Here is a 22,504-nt window from a genome sequence, read left to right as displayed (position 1 = left end):
TACGTACATGTGTATCTGTATGAACATGGGTACGTTCATGTGTATCTGTATGAGCATGTATACGTCCATGTGTATCTGTAGGAGCATGCATACGTATGTGTATCTGTATGAGCATGCTTACGTACATGTATATCTGTATGAGCATGCGTACGTCCATATGTATCTGTATGAGCATGCGTACGTACATGTGTATCTGTATGAGCATGCGTACGTACATGTGTATCTGTAGGAGCATGCATACGTATGTGCATCTGTATGAGCATGCGTACATACATGTGTATCTGTAGGAGCATGCATACGTCCATGTGTATCTGTATGAGCATCCGTACGTACAACTGTATGAGCATACGCATAAGTGTATCTGTATGCGCAGCATACGCACAGGTTTATTCATGAGCCTTTTCATAATCTCTGGGAAAAAAATAACTCTATACAAAGAAAACACAAAAGCTGGCGCTGCTGACAATGATCGTGTGCGTCCGCTAGCGTTCCGCCTGTGGCCTGGATTGCGTGGTGCGTAGCTTGTTTTCGGCACCCATGATTCGGGTGACGCCCTTCCTAGTCAGCGTCCCCCTGGGAAAGGCTCGGCAGCTCCGGCTCAGCGGGGATATAAATATTGTTCTCGTCCTTCTCACTTACAATTTCCAGGCGAGGCAGACATTCTCTTCCTCCCATCGCAGCGACCTTTGAAATGAGACGTCTACCATGCTGTTACCTGTCAGATGAAGCTTTTCCATCAAAATCCGGGTAGAATTTTCCTTTTTTTTGTCTGTTACTTCAGACGTCTGTGCGATGGGAGGGTAGCGCCAAGACCATCTTTGAAAACTGGTTTCAAAGTTAGAGTAGGCATAAAAGGAAGGGGAAGGAGGCCTTTTAGTGAGGAGCGATGCCTGCTCTTTACAGCAAAGGCTCCGCCATGTAGTAAAGCAAAGGCTGAACTTACACAGAGGAACAGTCCTGCAGGATCTCACTGGGAAGGAAGTGGAGGAAGTCAAAAGCGGGAGCGCAGGACGGCCGAACCATGCCCAGTCCGGGAGGCTTTAATTAGTCCAACACGACGACCAGGACAGCAGAAAAGTGCAAGGAGATACCGAAACCGTGCGGCCGATAAAGGCCGAGCACCAGGGGGAGAGGAGACTATTTACTATACATAGTCCGCAGCGCTGTATCATCGGCACTGTCTCCATTGGGACTCACAATCTACAGTCCCCATCAGTCCCCGTAAACATGGGAACAATGCAGCATGCTGTCCACACCTAGTGAGAAAAATGCCCAAATCTCGTGCCGTTCACGGCTGTACGGCCCCTAGAGATTACACTGCCGGCAGCCGCTTGTGGGTGGGCCACCGTGATTGACAGGTCTGCTCTTATGTCACAGTTCCTGTGGCGGGCGACAACGGCACGGTCGTACAATCACACCAATGGCACACCCAGCCGCACAAGAAACCCACCAGGAAAACGCAACCTTCACATTCCTCTATCCCCGGACACCGCTGGGTAACAGCGCCGTAAAATGATGAGGACCCAGAAGGTGATATGCATCCTTGCAGTGAGCCTGCGTCCTCACAGTGAGCGTGCATCCCCACGGTGAGCGTGCATCCCCACGGTGAGTTTGCATCCCCACGATAAGCTTGCATCACCACGGTGAGCGTGCATCCCCACAGTGAGAGAGCATCCCCACGGTGACCATGCATCCCCACGGTGAGCGTGCATCCCCACGGTGAGCGTGCATCCCCACGGTGAGCGTGCATCCCCACGGTGAGCTTGCATCCCCACGATAAGCTTGCATCACCACGGTGAGCGTGCATCCCCACAGTCAGAGAGCATCCCCACGGTGACCATGCATCCCCACAGTAAGCGAGCATCCCCACGGTGAGCGTGCATACCCACAGTGAGCGTGCATCCCCACGGTGAGCGTGCATCCCCACGGTGAGCGTGCATCCCCACGGTGAGCGTGCATCCCCACGGTGAGCTTGCATCCCCACGATAAGCTTGCATCACCACAGTGAGCGTGCATCCCCACAGTCAGAGAGCATCCCCACGGTGACCATGCATCCCCACAGTCAGAGAGCATCCCCACGGTGACCATGCATCCCCACAGTAAGCGAGCATCCCCACGGTGAGCGTGCATACCCACAGTGAGCGTGCATCCCCACGGTGAGAGTGCATCCCCACAGTGAGCGTGCATCCCCACGGTGACCATGCATCCCCACAGTGAGCGAGCATCCCCACGGTGACCATGATGTACAGTAGACTGCTCCTCCATTCTGCACAGACTTGTATTATAAGATGTACAGTAGATTGCCCCTCCATTCCGCACAAACTTATATTACATGATGTACAGTAGATTGCCCTTCCATTCTGCACAGACTTGTATTATATGATGTACAGTAGACTTCCCCTCCATTCTGCACAGACTTGTATTATATGATGTACAGGAGACTGCCCCTCCATTCTGCACAGACTTGTATTATATGATGTACAGTAGATTGCCCCTCCATTCTGCACAGACTTGTATTATATGATGTACAGTAGACTTCCCCTCCATTCTTCACAGACTTGTATTATATGATGTACAGTAGATTGCCCCTCCATTCTGCACAGACTTGTATTATATGATGTACAGGAGACTGCCCCTCCATTCTGCACAGACTTATATTACATGATGTACAATAGACTGCCCCTCCATTCTGCACAGACTTGTATTATATGATGTACAGTAGATTGCCCCTCCATTCTGCACAGACTTGTATTATATGATGTACAGGAGACTGCCCCTCCATTCTGCACAGACTTGTATTATATGATGTACAGGAGACTGCCCCTCCATTCTGCACAGACTTGTATTATATGATGTACAGTAGACTGCCCCTCCATTCTGCACAGACTTGTATTATATGATGTACAGTAGATTGCCCCTCCATTCTGCACAGACTTGTATTACATGATGTACAATAGACTGCCCCTCCATTCTGCACAGACTTGTATTATATGATGTACAGTAGACTGCCCCTCCATTCTGCACAGACTTGTATTATATGATGTACAGGAGACTGCCCCTCCATTCTGCACAGACTTGTATTACATGATGTACAATAGACTGCCCCTCCATTCTGCACAGACTTGTATTATATGATGTACAGTAGATTGCCCCTCCATTCTGCACAGACTTGTATTATATGATGTACAGGAGACTGCCCCTCCATTCTGCACAGACTTGTATTATATGATGTACAGGAGACTGCCCCTCCATACTGCACAGACTTCTGTTATCTGATGCAGATTTGGTGAACTTTATAATGGAATGGCGAAACCGCTGTGAGAGTTTTGCTTTATCGAAATTCTTGGAAATAACAGCTGAGTGGGAAATGCACAATAACAGCCAAGACAGGTTTCGTAAATTAGCATTTTCTTTAAATCAAATATTGTGGAAAGATTCTTTTTCTTATTTTTAATGAACATCTGAATCGTAAATGCAAAAATACCGATTGTCGTCAGACTTTGCACCGGAGTCATCACATATCCCGTCCATGTGACGTGCGGGGTTGTCTCGTAGGTGCGCGATTTCTGACTGAGCCCACCACTAGCGGAAACCGAGTGTCAAACCCCCAGTAATGACAGATCGCTAATTTCCACATTACGGAACAAAACTGCTCCGCGCTTTACCCAGAACCTGCGCACCGTTGACAGCTGATTAGTGCGATGCCGGGGAGACGTATGCAAACGTGACGCTGAGATTCATTCATTATTACTTCTAATTTGGTTCTGCAAGAGCAAAACAAACATATTCCTTTCCCAACTCACTGTATCATGTCCTGTTCTCCAGTCACATCCAGAGCTGCGCTCAAATTCAGATGGTCAGAGGTGAATTACGTGCTATAGAACAAACTACCTCTTCATTCTGCACAGAAAGTACTATCTGCTGCACAACAGCCTGCCTCTCTATACTGCAGACTTGTATTATCTGCTGCACAGTAGACTGTCCCTCATCCATACTGCAGACTTGCATTATCTGCTGCACAGTAGACTGTCCCTCCTCCATACTGCAGACTTGCATTATCTATTGCACAGTAGACTGTCCTTCCATACTGCAGACTTGTATTATCTGCTGCACAGTAGACTGTCCCTCCTCCATACTGCAGACTTGCATTATCTGCTGCACACTAGACTGTCCCTCCTCCATACTGCAGACTTGCATTATCTATTGCACAGTAGACTGTCCTTCCATACTGCAGACTTGTATTATCTGCTGCACAGTAGACTGTCCCTCCTCCATACTGCAGACTTGCATTATCTGCTGCACACTAGACTGTCCCTCCTCCATACTGCAGACTTGCATTATCTGCTGCACAGTAGACTGTGCTTCTTCCATAATGCAGACTTGCATTATCTGCTGCACACTAGACTGTCCCTCCTCCATACTGAAGACCTGCTTTATTTGCTGCACAGTAGACTGTCCCTCCATACTGTATTCTGCTACAGATGGATCTGGATAAGTTGGAAACTTGGGCTGAAAGGTGGCAGATGAGGTTTAACAATGATAAATGTAAGGTTATACACATGGGAAGAAGGAATCAATATCACCATTACACACTGAATGGGAAACCACTGGGTAAATCTGACAGGGAGAAGGACTTGGGGATCCTAGTTAATGATAAACTTACCTGGAGCAGCCAGTGCCAGGCAGCAGCTGCCAAGGCAAACAGGATCATGGGGTGCATTAAAAGAGGTCCGTATACACATGATGAGAGCATTATACTGCCTCTGTACAAATCCCTAGTTAGACCGCACATGGAGTACTGTGTCCAGTTTTGGGCACCGGTGCTCAGGAAGGATATAATGGAACTAGAGAGAGTACAAAGGAGGGTAACAAAATTAATAAAGGGGATGGGAGAACTACAATACCCAGATAGATTAGAGAAATTAGGATTATTTAGTCTAGAAAAAAGACGACTGAGGGGCGATCTAATAACCATGTATAAGTATATAAGGGGACAATACAAATATCTCGCTGAGGATCTGTTTATACCAAGGAAGGTGACGGGCACAAGGGGGCATTCTTTGCGTCTGGAGGAGAGAAGGTTTTTCCACCAACATAGAAGAGGATTCTTTACTGTTAGGGCAGTGAGAATCTGGAATTGCTTGCCTGAGGAGGTGGTGATGGCGAACTCAGTCGAGGGGTTCAAGAGAGGCCTGGATGTCTTCCTGGAGCAGAACAATATTGTATCATACAATTATTAGGTTCTGTAGAAGGACGTAGATCTGGGGATTTATTATGATGGAATATAGGCTGAACTGGATGGACAAATGGCTTTTTTCGGCCTTACTAACTATGTTACTATGTTACTGCAGACTTATATTATCTGCTGCACAGGAGACTGTCCCTCCATACTGAAGACCTGCATTATCTGCCGCACAGGAGACTGTCCCTCCATACTGAAGACCTGCATTATTTGCTGCACAGTAGACTGTTCCTCCATACTGCAGACTTGTATTATCTGCTGCACAGTAGACTGTCCCTCCATACTGCAGACTTGCATTATCTGCTGCACAGGAGACTGTCCCTCCATACTGAAGACCTGCATTATCTGCTGCACAGGAGACTGTCCCTCCATACTGAAGACCTGCATTATTTGCTGCACAGTAGACTGCCCCTCCATACCAGAAAGGCCTGCATTATTTGATGCACAGTAGAATGAGTCCCCATATTTAACAGTCTTGTTTCAGGTCCCTGTAACCAAAGAGTAAAAGGGTCCCAGGACTGCAGATAAATCAAGTAAAAAATTATCCCAGTAATAAAGGAACAAAATGAAAACTCAAACCACAAGGTATAACATTATGTAAAAACTCTAAGCCCATCGTAGTCACTGTGGTTGGAGAGGGCCCCCATTACGGGACATGTAATCCCCCTTCCTACTACAGAATCTTCTTGTATAAGCAAGTCTGTTTCCTGGACATCATGACACTTACCGGTCTCCACCGCTATCTGGTATCCGGCTTCCAGCCTCCGCGATGACCTCTCCAGCTTCTCTGTGTTATCCAGCAGATGAGCCCTCTGCAAAAAAAAGAAGAACAAAATAAAACGCAAGTTTTGCAAGGATCAAACAAAGGTGTCAGGTGGAGGATCACCAATGTCGCTTCTTTAATTAATCAATTAAAATGTTAGAATGTAAAACTCTGGAAGGAGGCAAAGTCTTTCAAGTGTTAAGCCAGAACAAGTCCCCCCCGCGGGTGCAGGAGCCTGTGATCGATACAGAAGGTGGGTGAGGGCCTCCGCTAGGTACGAATTAAACCCTTTGGCTTACTTTAAAGATGCAAAAGACTTTCAATGCTCAACGGTTCTCGGTGGCAAATTATCCTATTTTTTATCTTGATACTTAATAATTAGGACTCCAGATGCAGCCTCCATATCTGACACTCCCAGGCGGCATCTGAGGCATCGTTATCACCAGTGCCCCCGCTCTGAAGGGTTCATACATTAAGGGTACCGTCACACTATACGATTTACCTACGATCACGACCAGCGATATGACCTGGCCGTGATCGTAGGTAAATCGTAGTGTGGTCGCTGGGGAGCTGTCACACAGACAGCTCTCCAGCGACCAACGATGCCGAAGTCCACGGGTAACCAGGGTAAACATCGGGTTACTAAGTGCAGGACCGCGCTTAGTAACCCGATGTTTACCCTGGTTACAAGCGTAAAACTAAAAAAAAACAAACAGCACATACTTACATTCTGATGTCCGTCAGGTCCCTTGCCGTCTGCTTCCCGCACTCACTGACTGCCGGCCGTAAAGTGAAAGTGAAAGCACAGCCGCTGTGCTCTGCTTTCACTTTACGGCCGGCAGTCACAGTGCGGGAAGCAGACGGCAAGGGACCTGACGGACACCAGAATGTAAGTATGTGCTGTTTTTTTTTTTTAGTTTTACGCTTGTAACCAGGGTAAACATCGGGTTACTAAGCGCGGCCCTGCGTTTAGTAACCCGATGTTTACCCTGGTTACAAGCGAACGCATCGCTAGATCGCATCGCTAGATCAGTGTCACACACACACACCGATCTAGCGATGACAGCGGGAGATCCAGCGATGAAAGAAAGTTCCATACGATCTGCTACGACGTACGATTCTCAGCAGGATCCCTGATCGCTGCTGCGTGTCAGACACAGCGATATCGTAACGATATCGCTGGAACGTCACGAATCGTACCGTCGTAGCGATCGAAATGGTATAGTGTGACGGTACCCTAAGAGGTTGGGGTCAATCCAGGAGATGAAACAAGAAATGCCTGGTCTGGAGTTTCTCCACTCTGTATCACTGAAAGTAACTCCTGTTCATTTGCAAACACCGCCATCTTAAGAACTCCCCTTATTTACAGGATTCCTCCAGCCAAAGTAATTAGCGTTTGCAGTGCTCCTCACCCCCTATGGGCTGCCTCGTTTTGTAAACCCTCCTGTACTCGCTCTAAATTCAGTTTCCAAAAAAGAAAGTAGCTGTCTGCCACCTATCACTGTCAGCCATACTAGTCCTCATGAGATGGGCTTCTCGGCAGTGCACCTACTCTTGTCGGCCATACTACGGTAGTCCTCCTGGGATGGGCTTTTCTGTTGTCTGGTTACCAAGGGCACAATGACCTTCCTATCAAAGTTCTCCCTGGCACCTACTCTTGTTGGCCATACTAGTCCTCATGGGAGGAGTTTCTCTGTCGTCCGGTCACCCAGTGCATCCTGATTATCCTATCACAGTTCTCCCTGGTACCTACTCTTGTCGGTCATATTAGTCCTCATGGGATGGGCTTCTCTGTCGTCCGGTCACCCAGTGCATCCTGATCTTCCTATCACCGTTCTCCCTGGCACCTACTCTTGTTGGCCATACTAGTCTGTTATGACCTGGTGGTCAGGACAATAATGGACCTGGTGGTTAAGAGCACACGGAATGACCTGATAGTTACTAATAATATAGGACGAGCTCTGAGACGTGGGAACTCTGCTGACCGCAATTCCTAATCCTATCAAACACACTAGAAATAGCCATGGATTGCTCCTAACGCTCCCTATGCAACTCGGCACAGCCTAAGAAACTAGCTAGCCCTAGAGATAGAAAAATAAAGCCTACCTTGCCTCAGAGAAATTCCCCAAAGGAAAAGGCAGCCCCCCACATATAATGACTGAGTAAAGATGAAAATTACAAACACAGAGATGAAATAGATTTAGCAAAGTGAGGCCCGACTTACTGAACAGACAGAGGATAGGAAAGGTAACTTTGCGGTCAGCACAAAAACCTACAAAAAGACCACGCACAGGGCGCAAAAAGACCCTCCGCACCGACTCACGGTGCGGAGGCGCTCCCTCTGCGTCCCAGAGCTTCCAGCAAGCAAGACAAAAATCAAAATAGCAAGCTGGACAGAAAAATAGCAAACCAGAGAAAAACAAGCAGAAACTTAGCTTCAGCTGGGAAGACAGGTCACAAGAACGATCCAGGAGAGAACAAGACCAATACTGGAACATTGACAGGTGGCATGGAGCAATGATCTAGGTGGAGTTAAATAGAGCAGCCAGCTAACAAATTAACCTCGTCAGCTGTGGAAGGAAACTCAGAAGCCGCAGCTCCACTCACACCCACCAGAGGAAGCCCATGGACAGAACCAGCCGAAGTACCATTCATGACCACCGGAGGGAGCTTGACAACAGAATTCACAACACTAGTCCTCATGGGATGGGCTTCTCGGCCATGCAGTCATCCAGTGCATCCTAATATTCCTATGGCAGTTCCCCAGGTGGCACCTACTCCTAAACTCTCCTGTATTTGCTCTAAATTCAGTTTCCAAAAAATAAAGTAGCTGTCTGCCACCTATCACTGTCAGCCATACTAGTCCTCATGAGATGGGCTTCTCGGCAGTGCACCTACTCTTGTCAGCCATACTACGGTAGTCCTCATGGGATGGGCTTTTCTGTTGTCTGGTTACCAAGGGCACAATGACCTTCCTATCACAGTTCTCCCTGACACCTACTCTTGTCGGCCATATTAGTCCTCATGGGATGGGCTTCTCTATCGTCCGGTCACCCAGTGCATCCTGATCATCCTATCAGTTCTCCCTGACACCTACTCTTGTCGGTCATATTAGTCCTCATGGAATGGGCTTCTCTGTCATCCGGTCACCCAGTGTATCCTGATCTTCCTATCACAGTTTTCCTGGCACCTACTGTTGTCAGCCATACTAGTCCTCATGGGAGGCGTTTCTCTGTCGTCCAGTCACCCAGTGTATCCTGATCTTCCTATCACAGTTTCCCTGGCACCTAATGTTGTCGGCTATACTAGTCCTCATGGGAGGAGTATTTCTGTCGTCCGGTCACCCAGTGCATCCTGATCATCCTATCACAGTTCTCCCTGGCACCTACTCGTCGGCCATGCTAGTCCTCATGGGAGGAGTTTCTCTGTTGTCCGGTCACCCAGTGCATCCTGATCATCCTATCACAGTTCTCCCTGGCACCTACTCTTGTCGGTCATATTAGTCCTCATGGGATGGGCTTCTCTGTTGTCCGGTCACCCAGTGTATCCGGATCTTCCTATCACAGTTTCCCTGGCACCTACTGTTGTCGGCCATGCTAGTCCTCATGGGAGTTTTTCTGTCATCCGGTCACCCAGTGCATCCTGATCATCTTATCACAGTTCTCCCTGGCACCTACTGTTGTCGGCCATACTAATCCTTATGGGAGGTGTTTTTCTGTCGTCCGGTCACCCAGTGCATCCTGATCATCCTATCACAGTTCTCCCTGGCACCTACTCGTCGGCCATGCTAGTCCTCATGGGAGGGGTTTCTCTGTTGTCCGGTCACCCAATGCATCCTGATCTTCCTATCACAGTTCTCCCTGGCACCTTCTTTTGTTGGCCATATTAGTCCTCATGGGAGGCGTTTCTCTGTTGTCCGGTCATCCAGTCCATCCTGATCATCCTATCACAGTTCTCCCTGGCACCTACTCGTCGGCCATGCTAGTCCTCATGGGAGGAGCTTCTCTGTCGTCTGGTTAGCCAATGCATCCTGATCTTCCAATCAGTTTCCCTGACACCTACTGTTGTCGGCCATACTAGTCCTCATGGGAGGAGTTTTTCTGTCGTCCAGTCATCCAGTGCATCCTGATCTTCCAATCAGTTTCCCTGGCACCTACTCTTGTCGGCCATACTAGTCCTCATGGGAGGAGTTTCTCTGTCGTTCGGTCACCCAGTGCATCCTGATCTTCCTATCACAGTTCTCCCTGGCACCTACTCTTGTTGGCCATACTAGTCCTCATGGGATGGGCTTCTCGGCCATGCAGTCATCCAGTGCATCGTAATATTCCTATGGCAGTTCCCCAGGTGGCATCTACTCCTAAACTCTCCTGTATTTGCTCTAATTTCAGTTTGTAAAAAAACAAAGTAGCTGTCTGCCACCTATCACTGTAGATAGATAGCCGTCGGCACAGCTTAAATATAGTGGTGCTCAAGTAGGCGCCCAAACCATATAATATGAAAGATAAGCTTGGCACACACTCAGTGGAATGCAGTGAGATATTTTAATGAAGAGAGTACATACAGGGTTGACGTTTCGGTCAAACATAGACCTTCATCAATGTACCTCTCAAAAAAACAACAGATTATAGTGGGTCACTACGGTGATAGTACGTAGAAACCCTGCTTGCTGCAGAGGAATGGAAAGAGGATGGACGGCACAGGTGCCAGAAGTGGAGACGGACGCGGTTTCCGCCGCTAGTCCAGGGAGTCCGTCTCCACTTCTGGCACCTGTGCCGTCCATCCTCTTTCCATTCCTCTGCAGCAAGCAGGGTTTCTACGTACTATCTCCATAGTGACCCACTATAATCTGTTTTTTTGAGAGGTACATTGATGAAGGTCTATGTTTGACCGAAACGTCAACCCTGTATGTACTCTCTTCATTAAAATCTCTCACTGCATTCCACTGAGTGTGTGCCAAGCTTATCTTTCATGCCACCTATCACTGTCAGCTATACTAGTTTTCGTGGGTTGGAATTCTCTGTCATCTGGTCAACCACAGAATCCTGCACTTGTGGGAACAGGTTAAATGTAGAAACGGAGCTGCGGGGCATCAATAAAGCTATGTTCACACGTTGCGTTATTGCTGCATTTTTTCCACAGGCAAAACCAGCTCTCTTGACACTAACAAAACGCAGGTTTTGCTGAGTTTTTACTGTGTTTTTATTGTCTCTTGTGAATACTGATAAAGTTTAGTGGCCCAAAAAAGCAAGATTTAACTTCCTTAGGTTTTTACACCAAAAACGTAAAAAATGTAGCAAACTGTTACCTGCGTTCTTTGCTGCCTTTTTGCGCTTACCCATGTTTCCAATGTGTGAAAAAACGCTGAAAGAAGTGGCATGCTGCATTTTTCATATCAGTCAGGAAAATAAAACCAATGTGTGTGCATGAGATTTCAGAAATTTTATAGACTTTGCTGGTACTGTGAAACACAGCTTAAAAAATTGCATTAAAAAGGCAGCAAAAATGCAACGTGTGAACATAACCTTAACGTGAGAATTACATCTTTCTTTGTTAAGCCCATTAACCTCTTCTGACATGGCAATTTTCTGTGTTTGCACATTTATTTTTTCATCCCTTTCTTCCAAGAGCCATTACTTTTTTTGTGTTTCTGTCAGTATAGCCTTATGAGGGCTGGTTTTTGTGGGACAAATTGCAAGTTTGAATGACAACAACGATGCACTTAGATACAGGAAAAAAAAAAACTCTGAAGCGAAATTGAAAAAACAGAGCAGTTTTTGGCATTCTTTATGGGATAAAATGACTTGTGCATAGGATTCTCCCGCTCAGTATGATTATAGCGATATCAAACATGAATTGTTTAGTTTATTTTTTTATTTAAGTGTTGAAAAAAAAATGTTGAAAACTTAATACAAAAATTGCAGAAAAATAAATATATCTTGCACACAATTTTCAAGATCTGTAAAGTTTTCATTTGTCGGTGGAGGGGTGCGAGGATTTTTGCAAATCTAGCTGATGATAAAGTTGATACCGTATCGGGATAGATTCTACATTTTCATCACTTCTTAATGCAATTTTTGGCATTGCGGAGGGATGGTTGGTTTTGATTGTTTTTTTTTTTTCTCATTACAGTATTTACAGATCAGAGTACCGTAATTCATTTAATATTTTGATAGATCAGACTTTTATAGATGTGGAGATACCACTTGAGCGTATTTGATTTTTATTTTTAATAGTAGAAAAAAGGGGTTGAGAGGAAGTTAAATTTATTTTTTTTATATCTTAAAAACTTTTTTTTTTTTGTTAGTGCATTTCAGGGACTTGAATCCGCAATCGCCCGATTGTTTATAGTAAAACAAATTCTGGTCTATGAGCGATTAGCGCAGGCCAGGGTGGATAAAAATCAATGTTTTTTTTAAAAAAAAAAAAAAAAAAAAAATCGGATTTTTTTTATTTAAATCGGATTTTTTTTTATTTAAATCGGATTTTTTTCAATAAACTGCTTTTTGAGGAAAATATTTTACCATCCAAAGGTTCTTCCATCATGAGATAAAGCTGAGTTGTTTAACTCAGTAGAATAAAGGCTGTATATGTGTAACATTCACAATGCCATGCTCTTCCAGAGGTTTCTGTAGGATTAGTGGGCAGTTTCTCTCCTATATTATCACGGACGCTCGCTTTACTTACGCAGTTCTCAAAACTGTATTTGACTCCGCAGAGGTCCCAGCCTCTTCTTCACGGCAAAAATGTTACAACATGAACAGAGTTGAGAAAAAGACCTTAATCCTATTGTTCTACAAACCTATGAATACAGAATCAACCCCTTCAGTGCCAAGTCCAAGAAGTTAGACAATATGTTTCTGATTGTTTGGAGTGGAATAGATCTGCACAACACAAGAAGAATGTGAATCTAAGTGTGAGGAGGAGGAAGGGCAAGCAGACAAGAAAATGTAAGTGAAACTTTGAGCACACTACTGCAGCATAGCCACAGACAGACAAGTCTGGATCTGTTTGTGTGTACGATCTGAGGTTTATTACATTCTTTCCTTATAATGGCAGCAGGCCGTAAAAGAGACCCAGTTTGGGAATATTTTAATGAAGCTCCTTCGCCTATCAGTAAGGCAGGCATGCGTGCAAAATGCAAACGATGCAACAAAGAGATGCAAGGCCTGGTGGCGCGAATGAGGCAACATCATGAGAAGTGCGGTGATGAAGATTCATTTTCTTGTCTGCTTGCCCTTCCTCCTCCTCACACTTAGATTCACATTCTTCTTGTGTTGTGCAGATCTATTCCACTCCAAACAATCAGAAACATATTGTCTAACTTCTTGGACCTGGCACTGAAGCGGTTGATTCTGTATTCATAGGTTTGTAGAACAATAGGATTAAGGTCTTTTTCTCAACTCTGTTCATGTTGTAACATTTTTGCCGTGAAGAAGAGGCTGGGACCTCTGCGGAGTCAAATTCAGTTAGGTAGAAACTTTGATTTAAATCACTGATTTAAATCAAGCCTTACTGACTAGTGATTTAAATCGTGATTTAAATCAGTTAGATTTAAATCAAATCCACCCTGGAGCAGGCTGGTCTTCACTGTCAAGGTGGAGCCGGGACACAGCAGAAATGCTCTGATCACGCCCAGAGCACTTCAGCCTTATTTGCATATGGATAAAGACTTGAGTATTTTCGTTACGGTGCGGCACATTTTAGGAATAAAGGTTCAGATTATGACAATATAATCCATGGACAGGATTAAAGAAGTACAGGGCTGTCCCATTGGTACATTTCCAACAGTTCAAAGTGCGCTCGCGTACTTAAGCGTTTTACTCTTAGATCTCCATATATTCCCTGGTACTCGGATTTCGAGAGGTAATACATGAAGGAAAAATTACTATAATTAATAGAAAATTGTCAGTTTAGGGTCACACAAGGATTTTTCTTAACCAAATGCATCCAGATATGATCCAGAAGATCTGAATGCAGGATCCGGCCGTGATCCACTTTACATGGCTGAGCGCTCAATAAGATTCTAACTAATATTACAAGTAACAGGTTTTATAAATAAAATCCTTAAAGTTCCTTAAAGAATGTAATAATTTTGCAGATTCTTTTTTAATTTTATGAAACAATTAAAATATTTTTTGTTTATTTGCATTCCCTTTAAATATCAGCAGGAAGTCGCCATTGTACAAGGTAATTATCCGCAAATTCCATGGAAATAAAAAAGCATATAATAATATGGTTACTGAAGTGCGAGCTCTTGTGCCCGACCGTGCCTGTGGCCATGGACAGAGCCCAGATGCTGCCGCCAGGATCGCAGTCACACTGGACCGCACCGGTGTCGGCTCTGCGGATTGCAAGCTCCGCGTCGCACGCTCAGCCTTGGACTAATGCACACAAACGTGATTATGAGTGAAGAAGAGAATGGGGTCTCAGACTGTTCCCAGCCCGAAAACCCTTTTCTGCAACAAATGCAAACTATAAAAGATTGCACGGCGTGATAATAAACGCCATTTCAACGCAGCTAAAGAAGAGAAAAAATAAGAAAATTCTGCTAAATAATAACAATAATTGCAATGACGATGATGAGAAAGGAGGCGTCGTGCATCTAATGTGAGTGGCTGCGGGACCCCCGGCTCTAATGAGCCCCTGCGGATGGCAGCCATGCGAGCTGTATTGACACACACACTTAAGTTAATACACCTAGACCAGTGTCTGCGCGGCAGCAGCTGGGGATGCCGACAGAATATCTCGCTGCCATCTTCAAAGCCAGGAAGTGATTAGTATGTTATCATTACCATTCAGAACGTGATTCTGCCTATTCCCTTCTGGCATAGGTGACACATCTCTGAGATGCAGGCCAGCGCGGGGAGGTAACTGCAGCCACATCAAAGCTCGCCTTGATATTCCACTGCCGGCTCGGCTGGGGAGTGGGCGAGCGAAGCAAATCATTAAAACAATGCATTTACATCAGCTCAGAGAAAACCCGCGCTGAAGGTCAGAAAGCGGCAACGAGCGGCCACCGTAATTACTTCAATCACCCGCAGACGGGCTTCTAGTGAAGGCGAAGGTAGGGTGGGTGGCGAGGAGGAAGGTAGGGTGGGTGGCGAGGACGGTAGGGTGGGTGGCGAGGAGGAAGGTAGGGTGGGTGGTGATGAGGAAGGTAGGGTGGGTGGCGAGGACGGTAGGGTGGGTGGCGAGGACGGTAGGGTGGGTGGCAAGGAGGAAGGTAGGGTGGGTGGCGAGGAGGAAGGTAGGGTGGGTGGCGAGGAGGAGGCACGGCTTCCATCCATCAGCGCGGAGGACGGCGGAGGGACGGTAATTAAAAGCAATCAGCGGCTAATATCAATTACCGGCCTAACTCATCTCCAATCTCCATCAGAGCTGCCGTCATTACCGCCTCATTATCCCCACAAGTCCAATACTCCGATTCTCCGGCACATGGAGGAATGGGATTTCACACTTTAATACATCTGATCAGAGGATGTCTAATAATGGGAGTAATCGCCATAACCTGGAGGTCCGACGGACGGCCAGACCCCGCCATCATTTATTACCAGTACAGACAATAAGCTCTTCATATTTACAGGGGGATAAAAAAAGCTTAAAAATACCTTAAAATTTTTTTTTTTAAGTAATACCATAATACTAAAAATACTTCCCCCACAATCCTTTGCTGCTCTCACTCTGACATCTTGGGTTTCCCCGACGGTCTATCACCTACGTGCCGTGTCTAGAAGGACAGCCAATCACTGACCAGTACGTAGTGACGAGACCTAGAGATTGGCTACTGCAATCACATGTTCAACCAGACAGGAAAAATACACAAGGTACGCTGGGAGTGTCAGGGTACAGGATAATGACGCTGACACTCGGGGTACAGGATAATGACACTGACACTCGGGGTACAGGATAATGACACTGACACTCGGGGTACAGGATAATGACACTGACACTCGGGGTACAGGATAATGACACTGACACTCGGGGTACAGGATAATGACACTGACACTCGGGGTACAGGATAATGACACTGACACTCGGGGTACAGGATAATGACACTGACACTCGGGGTACAGGATAATGACACTGACACTCGGGGTACAGGATAATGACACTGACACTGGGGGTACAGGATAATGACACTGACACTGGGGGTACAGGATAATGACACTGACACTGGGGGTACAGGATAATGACACTGACACTCGGGGTACAGGATAATGACACTGACACTCGGGGTACAGGATAATGACAGACACTCGGGGTACAGGATAATGACGCTGACACTGGGGGTACAGGATAATGACGCTGACACTCGGGGTACAGGATAATGACGCTGACACTGGGGGTACAGGATAATGACACTGACACTCGGGGTACAGGATAATGACACTGACACTCGGGGTACAGGATAATGACACTAACACTCGGGGTACAGGATAATGACACTGACTGGGGGTACAGGATAATGACACTGACACTCGGGGTACAGGATAATGACACTGACACTGGGGGTACAGGATAATGACACTGACACTCAGGGTACAGGATAATGACGCTGACACTGGGGGTACAGGATAATGACACTGACACTCGGGGTACAGGATAATGACACTGACACTCGGGGTACAGGATAATGACACTGACACTCGGGGTACAGGATAATGACACTGACACTCGGGGTACAGGATAATGACACTGACAATCGGGGTACAGGATAATGACACTGACACTCGGGGTACAGGATAAAGACACTCGGGGTGCAGGATAATGACACTGACACTCGGGGTACAGGATAATGACACTGGGGTACAGGATAATGACACTGACACTCGGGGTACAGGATAATGACACTCGGGGTGCAGGATAAAGACACTCGGGGTGCAGGATAATGACACTGACACTCGGGGTACAGGATAATGACACTGACACTCGGGGTACAGGATAAAGACACTGACACTCGGTGTACAGGATAATGACACTCGGGGTGCAGGATAATGACACTGACACTCGGGGTACAGGATAATGACACTCGGGGTACAGGATAATGACACTCGGGGTACAGGATAATGACACTGACACTCGGGGTACAGGATAATGACACTGACACTCGGGGTACAGGATAATGACACTCGGGGTGCAGGATAATGACACTGACACTCGGGGTACAGGATAATGACACTCGGGGTACAGGATAATGACACTCGGGGTACAGGATAATGACACTGACACTCGGGGTACAGGATAATGACACTGACACTCGGGGTACAGGATAATGACAGACACTCGGGGTACAGGATAATGACGCTGACACTGGGGGTACAGGATAATGACGCTGACACTCGGGGTACAGGATAATGACGCTGACACTGGGGGTACAGGATAATGACACTGACACTCGGGGTACAGGATAATGACACTGACACTCGGGGTACAGGATAATGACACTAACACTCGGGGTACAGGATAATGACACTGACTGGGGGTACAGGATAATGACACTGACACTCGGGGTACAGGATAATGACACTGACACTGGGGGTACAGGATAATGACACTGACACTCGGTACAGGATAATGACGCTGACACTGGGGGTACAGGATAATGACACTGACACTCGGGGTACAGGATAATGACACTGACCCTGGGGGTACAGGATAATGACACTGACACTCGGGGTACAGGATAATGACACTGACACTGGGGGTACAGGATAATGACACTGACACTGGGGGTACAGGATAATGACACTGACACTGGGGGTACAGGATTATGACACTCGGGGTACAGGATAATGACACTGACACTCGGGGTACAGGATAATGACACTGACACTGGGGGTACAGGATAATGACACTGACACTGGGGGTACAGGATTATGACACTCGGGGTACAGGATAATGACACTGACACTCGGGGTACAGGATAATGACACTGACACTGGGGGTACAGGATAATGGCACTGACACTCGGGGTACAGGATAATGACACTGACACTGGGGGTACAGGATAATGACACTGACACTGGGGGTACAGGATAATGACACTGACACTGGGGGTACAGGATAATGACACTGACACTCGGGGTACAGGATAATGACGCTGACACTCGGGGTACAGGATAATGACTCTGACACTCGGGGTACAGGATAATGACACTGACACTGGGGGTACAGGATAATGACACTGACACTGGGGGTACAGGATAATGACACTGACACTGGGGGTACAGGATAATGACGCTGACACTCGGGGTACAGGATAATGACACTGACACTCGGGGTAAAAGATAATGACACTGACACTGGGGGTACAGGATAATGACACTGACACTCGGGGTACAGGATAATGACACTGACACTCGGGGTACAGGATAATGACACTGACACTGGGGGTGCAGGATAATGACACTGACACTCGAGGTACAAGATAATGACACTGACACTGGGGGTACAGGATAATGACACTGACACTGGGGGTACAGGATTATGACACTCGGGGTACAGGATAATGACACTGACACTCGGGGTACAGGATAAAGACACTGACACTGGGGGTACAGGATAATGACACTGACACTCGGGGTACAGGATAATGACACTCGGGGTGCAGGATAATGACACTGACACTCGGGGTACAGGATAATGACACTCGGGGTACAGGATAATGACACTCGGGGTACAGGATAATGACACTGACACTCGGGGTACAGGATAATGACACTGACACTCGGGGTACAGGATAATGACAGACACTCGGGGTACAGGATAATGACGCTGACACTGGGGGTACAGGATAATGACGCTGACACTCGGGGTACAGGATAATGACGCTGACACTCGGGGTACAGGATAATGACACTGACACTCGGGGTACAGGATAATGACACTAACACTCGGGGTACAGGATAATGACACTGACTGGGGGTACAGGATAATGACACTGACACTGGGGGTACAGGATAATGACACTGACACTCGGTACAGGATAATGACGCTGACACTGGGGGTACAGGATAATGACACTGACACTCGGGGTACAGGATAATGACACTGACCCTGGGGGTACAGGATAATGGCACTGACACTCGGGGTACAGGATAATGACACTGACACTGGGGGTACAGGATAATGACACTGACACTGGGGGTACAGGATTATGACACTCGGGGTACAGGATAATGACACTGACACTCGGGGTACAGGATAATGACACTGACACTGGGGGTACAGGATAATGGCACTGACACTCGGGGTACAGGATAATGACACTGACACTGGGGGTACAGGATAATGACACTGACACTGGGGGTACAGGATAATGACACTGACACTGGGGGTACAGGATAATGACACTGACACTCGGGGTACAGGATAATGACGCTGACACTCGGGGTACAGGATAATGACTCTGACACTCGGGGTACAGGATAATGACACTGACACTGGGGGTACAGGATAATGACACTGACACTGGGGGTACAGGATAATGACACTGACACTGGGGGTACAGGATAATGACGCTGACACTCGGGGTACAGGATAATGACACTGACACTCGGGGTAAAAGATAATGACACTGACACTGGGGGTACAGGATAATGACACTGACACTCGGGGTACAGGATAATGACACTGACACTCGGGGTACAGGATAATGACACTGACACTGGGGGTACAGGATAATGACACTGACACTGGGGGTACAGGATAATGACACTGACACTGGGGGTGCAGGATAATGACACTGACACTCGAGGTACAAGATAATGACACTGACACTGGGGGTACAGGATAATGACACTGACACTGGGGGTACAGGATAATGACACTGACACTGGGGGTACAGGATAATGACACTGACACTCGGGGTACAGGATAATGACACTGACACTGGGGGTACAGGATAATAACACTGACACTCGGGGTACAGGATAATGACACTGACACTCGGGGTACAAGATAATGACACTGACACTGGGGGTACAGGATAATGACACTGACACTGGGGGTACAGGATAATGATACTGACACTGGGGGTACAGGATAATGACACTGACACTGGGGGTACAGGATAATGACACTGACACTGGGGGTGCAGGATAATGACACTGACACTGGGGGTGCAGGATAATGACACTGACACTCGGGGTACAAGATAATGACACTGACACTGGGGGTACAGGATAATGACACTGACACTGGGGGTACAGGATAATGACGCTGACACTCGGGGTACAGGATAATGACACTGACACTCGGGGTACAGGATAATGACACTGACACTCGGGGTACAGGATAATGACATTGACACTCGGGGTACAGGATAATGACACTGACACTGGGGGTACAGGATAATGACACTGACACTCGGGGTACAAGATAATGACACTGACACTGGGGGTACAAGATAATGACACTGACACTGGGGGTACAGGATAATGACGCTGACACTCGGGGTACAGGATAATGACACTGACACTCGGGGTACAGGATAATGACACTGACACTCGGGGTACAGGATAATGACACTGACACTCGGGGTACAGGATAATGACACTGACACTGGGGGTACAGGATAATGACACTGACACTCGGGGTACAGGATAATGACACTGACACTGCGGGTACAAGATAGTGACACTGACACTGGGGGTACAGGATAATGACACTGACACTGGGGGTACAGGATAATGACACTGACACTCGGGGTACAGGATAATGACACTGACACTCGGGGTACAGGATAATGACACTGACACTGGGGGTACAGGATAATGACACTGACACTCGGGGTACAGGATAATGACACTGACACTCGGGGTACAAGATAATGACACTGACACTGGGGGTACAGGATAATGAAACTGACACTGGGGGTACAGGATAATGACACTGACACTGGGGGTGCAGGATAATGACACTGACACTCGGGGTACAAGATAATGACACTGACACTGGGGGTACAGGATAATGACGCTGACACTCGGGGTACAGGATAATGACACTGACACTCGGGGTACAGGATAATGACACTGACACTCGGGGTACAGGATAATGACACTGACACTCGGGGTACAGGATAATGACACTGACACTCGGGGTACAGGATAATGACACTGACACTCGGGGTACAGGATAATGACACTGACACTGGGGGTACAGGATAATGACACTGACACTCGGGGTACAAGATAATGACACTGACACTGGGGGTACAAGATAATGACACTGACACTGGGGGTACAGGATAATGACGCTGACACTCGGGGTACAGGATAATGACACTGACACTCGGGGTACAGGATAATGACACTGACACTCGGGGTACAGGATAATGACACTGACACTCGGGGTACAGGATAATGACACTGACACTGGGGGTACAGGATAATGACACTGACACTCGGGGTACAGGATAATGACACTGACACTCGGGGTACAGGATAATGACACTGACACTCGGGGTACAGGATAATGACACTGACACTCGGGGTACAGGATAATGACACTGACACTCGGGGTACAGGATAATGACGCTGACACTGGGGGTACAGGATAATGACGCTGACACTCGGGGTACAGGATAATGACACTGACACTCGGGGTACAGGATAATGACACTGACACTCGGGGTACAGGATAATGACACTGACACTCGGGGTACAGGATAATGACACTGACACTCGGGGTACAGGATAATGACACTGACACTCGGGGTACAGGATAATGACGCTGACACTGGGGGTACAGGATAATGACACGGACACTGGGGGTACAGGATAATGACACTGACACTCGGGGTACAGGATAATGACACTGACACTCGGGGTACAGGATAATGACAGACACTCGGGGTACAGGATAATGACGCTGACACTGGGGGTACAGGATAATGACGCTGACACTCGGGGTACAGGATAATGACGCTGACACTGGGGGTACAGGATAATGACGCTGACACTGGGGGTACAGGATAATGACACTGACACTCGGGGTACAGGATAATGACACTAACACTCGGGGTACAGGATAATGACACTGACTGGGGGTACAGGATAATGACACTGACACTCGGGGTACAGGATAATGACACTGACACTGGGGGTACAGGATAATGACACTGACACTCAGGGTACAGGATAATGACGCTGACACTGGGGGTACAGGATAATGACACTGACACTCGGGGTACAGGATAATGACACTGACACTCGGGGTACAGGATAATGACACTGACACTCGGGGTACAGGATAATGACACTGACACTCGGGGTACAGGATAATGACACTGACAATCGGGGTACAGGATAATGACACTGACACTCGGGGTACAGGATAAAGACACTCGGGGTGCAGGATAATGACACTGACACTCGGGGTACAGGATAATGACACTGGGGTACAGGATAATGACAATGACACTCGGGGTACAGGATAATGACACTCGGGGTGCAGGATAAAGACACTCGGGGTGCAGGATAATGACACTGACACTCGGG

At 47.3% G+C, this 22,504-nt stretch overlaps 1 protein-coding gene across 4 annotated transcripts in view; it reads right to left on the bottom strand.

Moving 5' to 3' along the window:
* VTI1A (vesicle transport through interaction with t-SNAREs 1A) overlaps positions 1 to 22,504 on the bottom strand; it is a 508,838-nt gene that overhangs the window by 324,933 nt on the left and 161,401 nt on the right. For all 4 annotated transcript variants that reach the window (XM_069754293.1, XM_069754291.1, XM_069754294.1 and 1 more), the window contains one exon: positions 5,970 to 6,054. In XM_069754293.1, coding sequence (XP_069610394.1) covers positions 5,970 to 6,054 — 85 coding nt within the window. The remainder of the gene's footprint in view (positions 1 to 5,969; positions 6,055 to 22,504) is intronic.

This window comes from Ranitomeya imitator, chromosome 2, assembly GCF_032444005.1.
Source record: "Ranitomeya imitator isolate aRanImi1 chromosome 2, aRanImi1.pri, whole genome shotgun sequence".
In the NCBI taxonomy this organism is placed as follows: domain Eukaryota; kingdom Metazoa; phylum Chordata; class Amphibia; order Anura; family Dendrobatidae; genus Ranitomeya; species Ranitomeya imitator.
The sequence above is the reverse complement of the archived record's forward strand: the minus strand, read 5'-3'. Positions and strand labels throughout refer to the sequence as shown.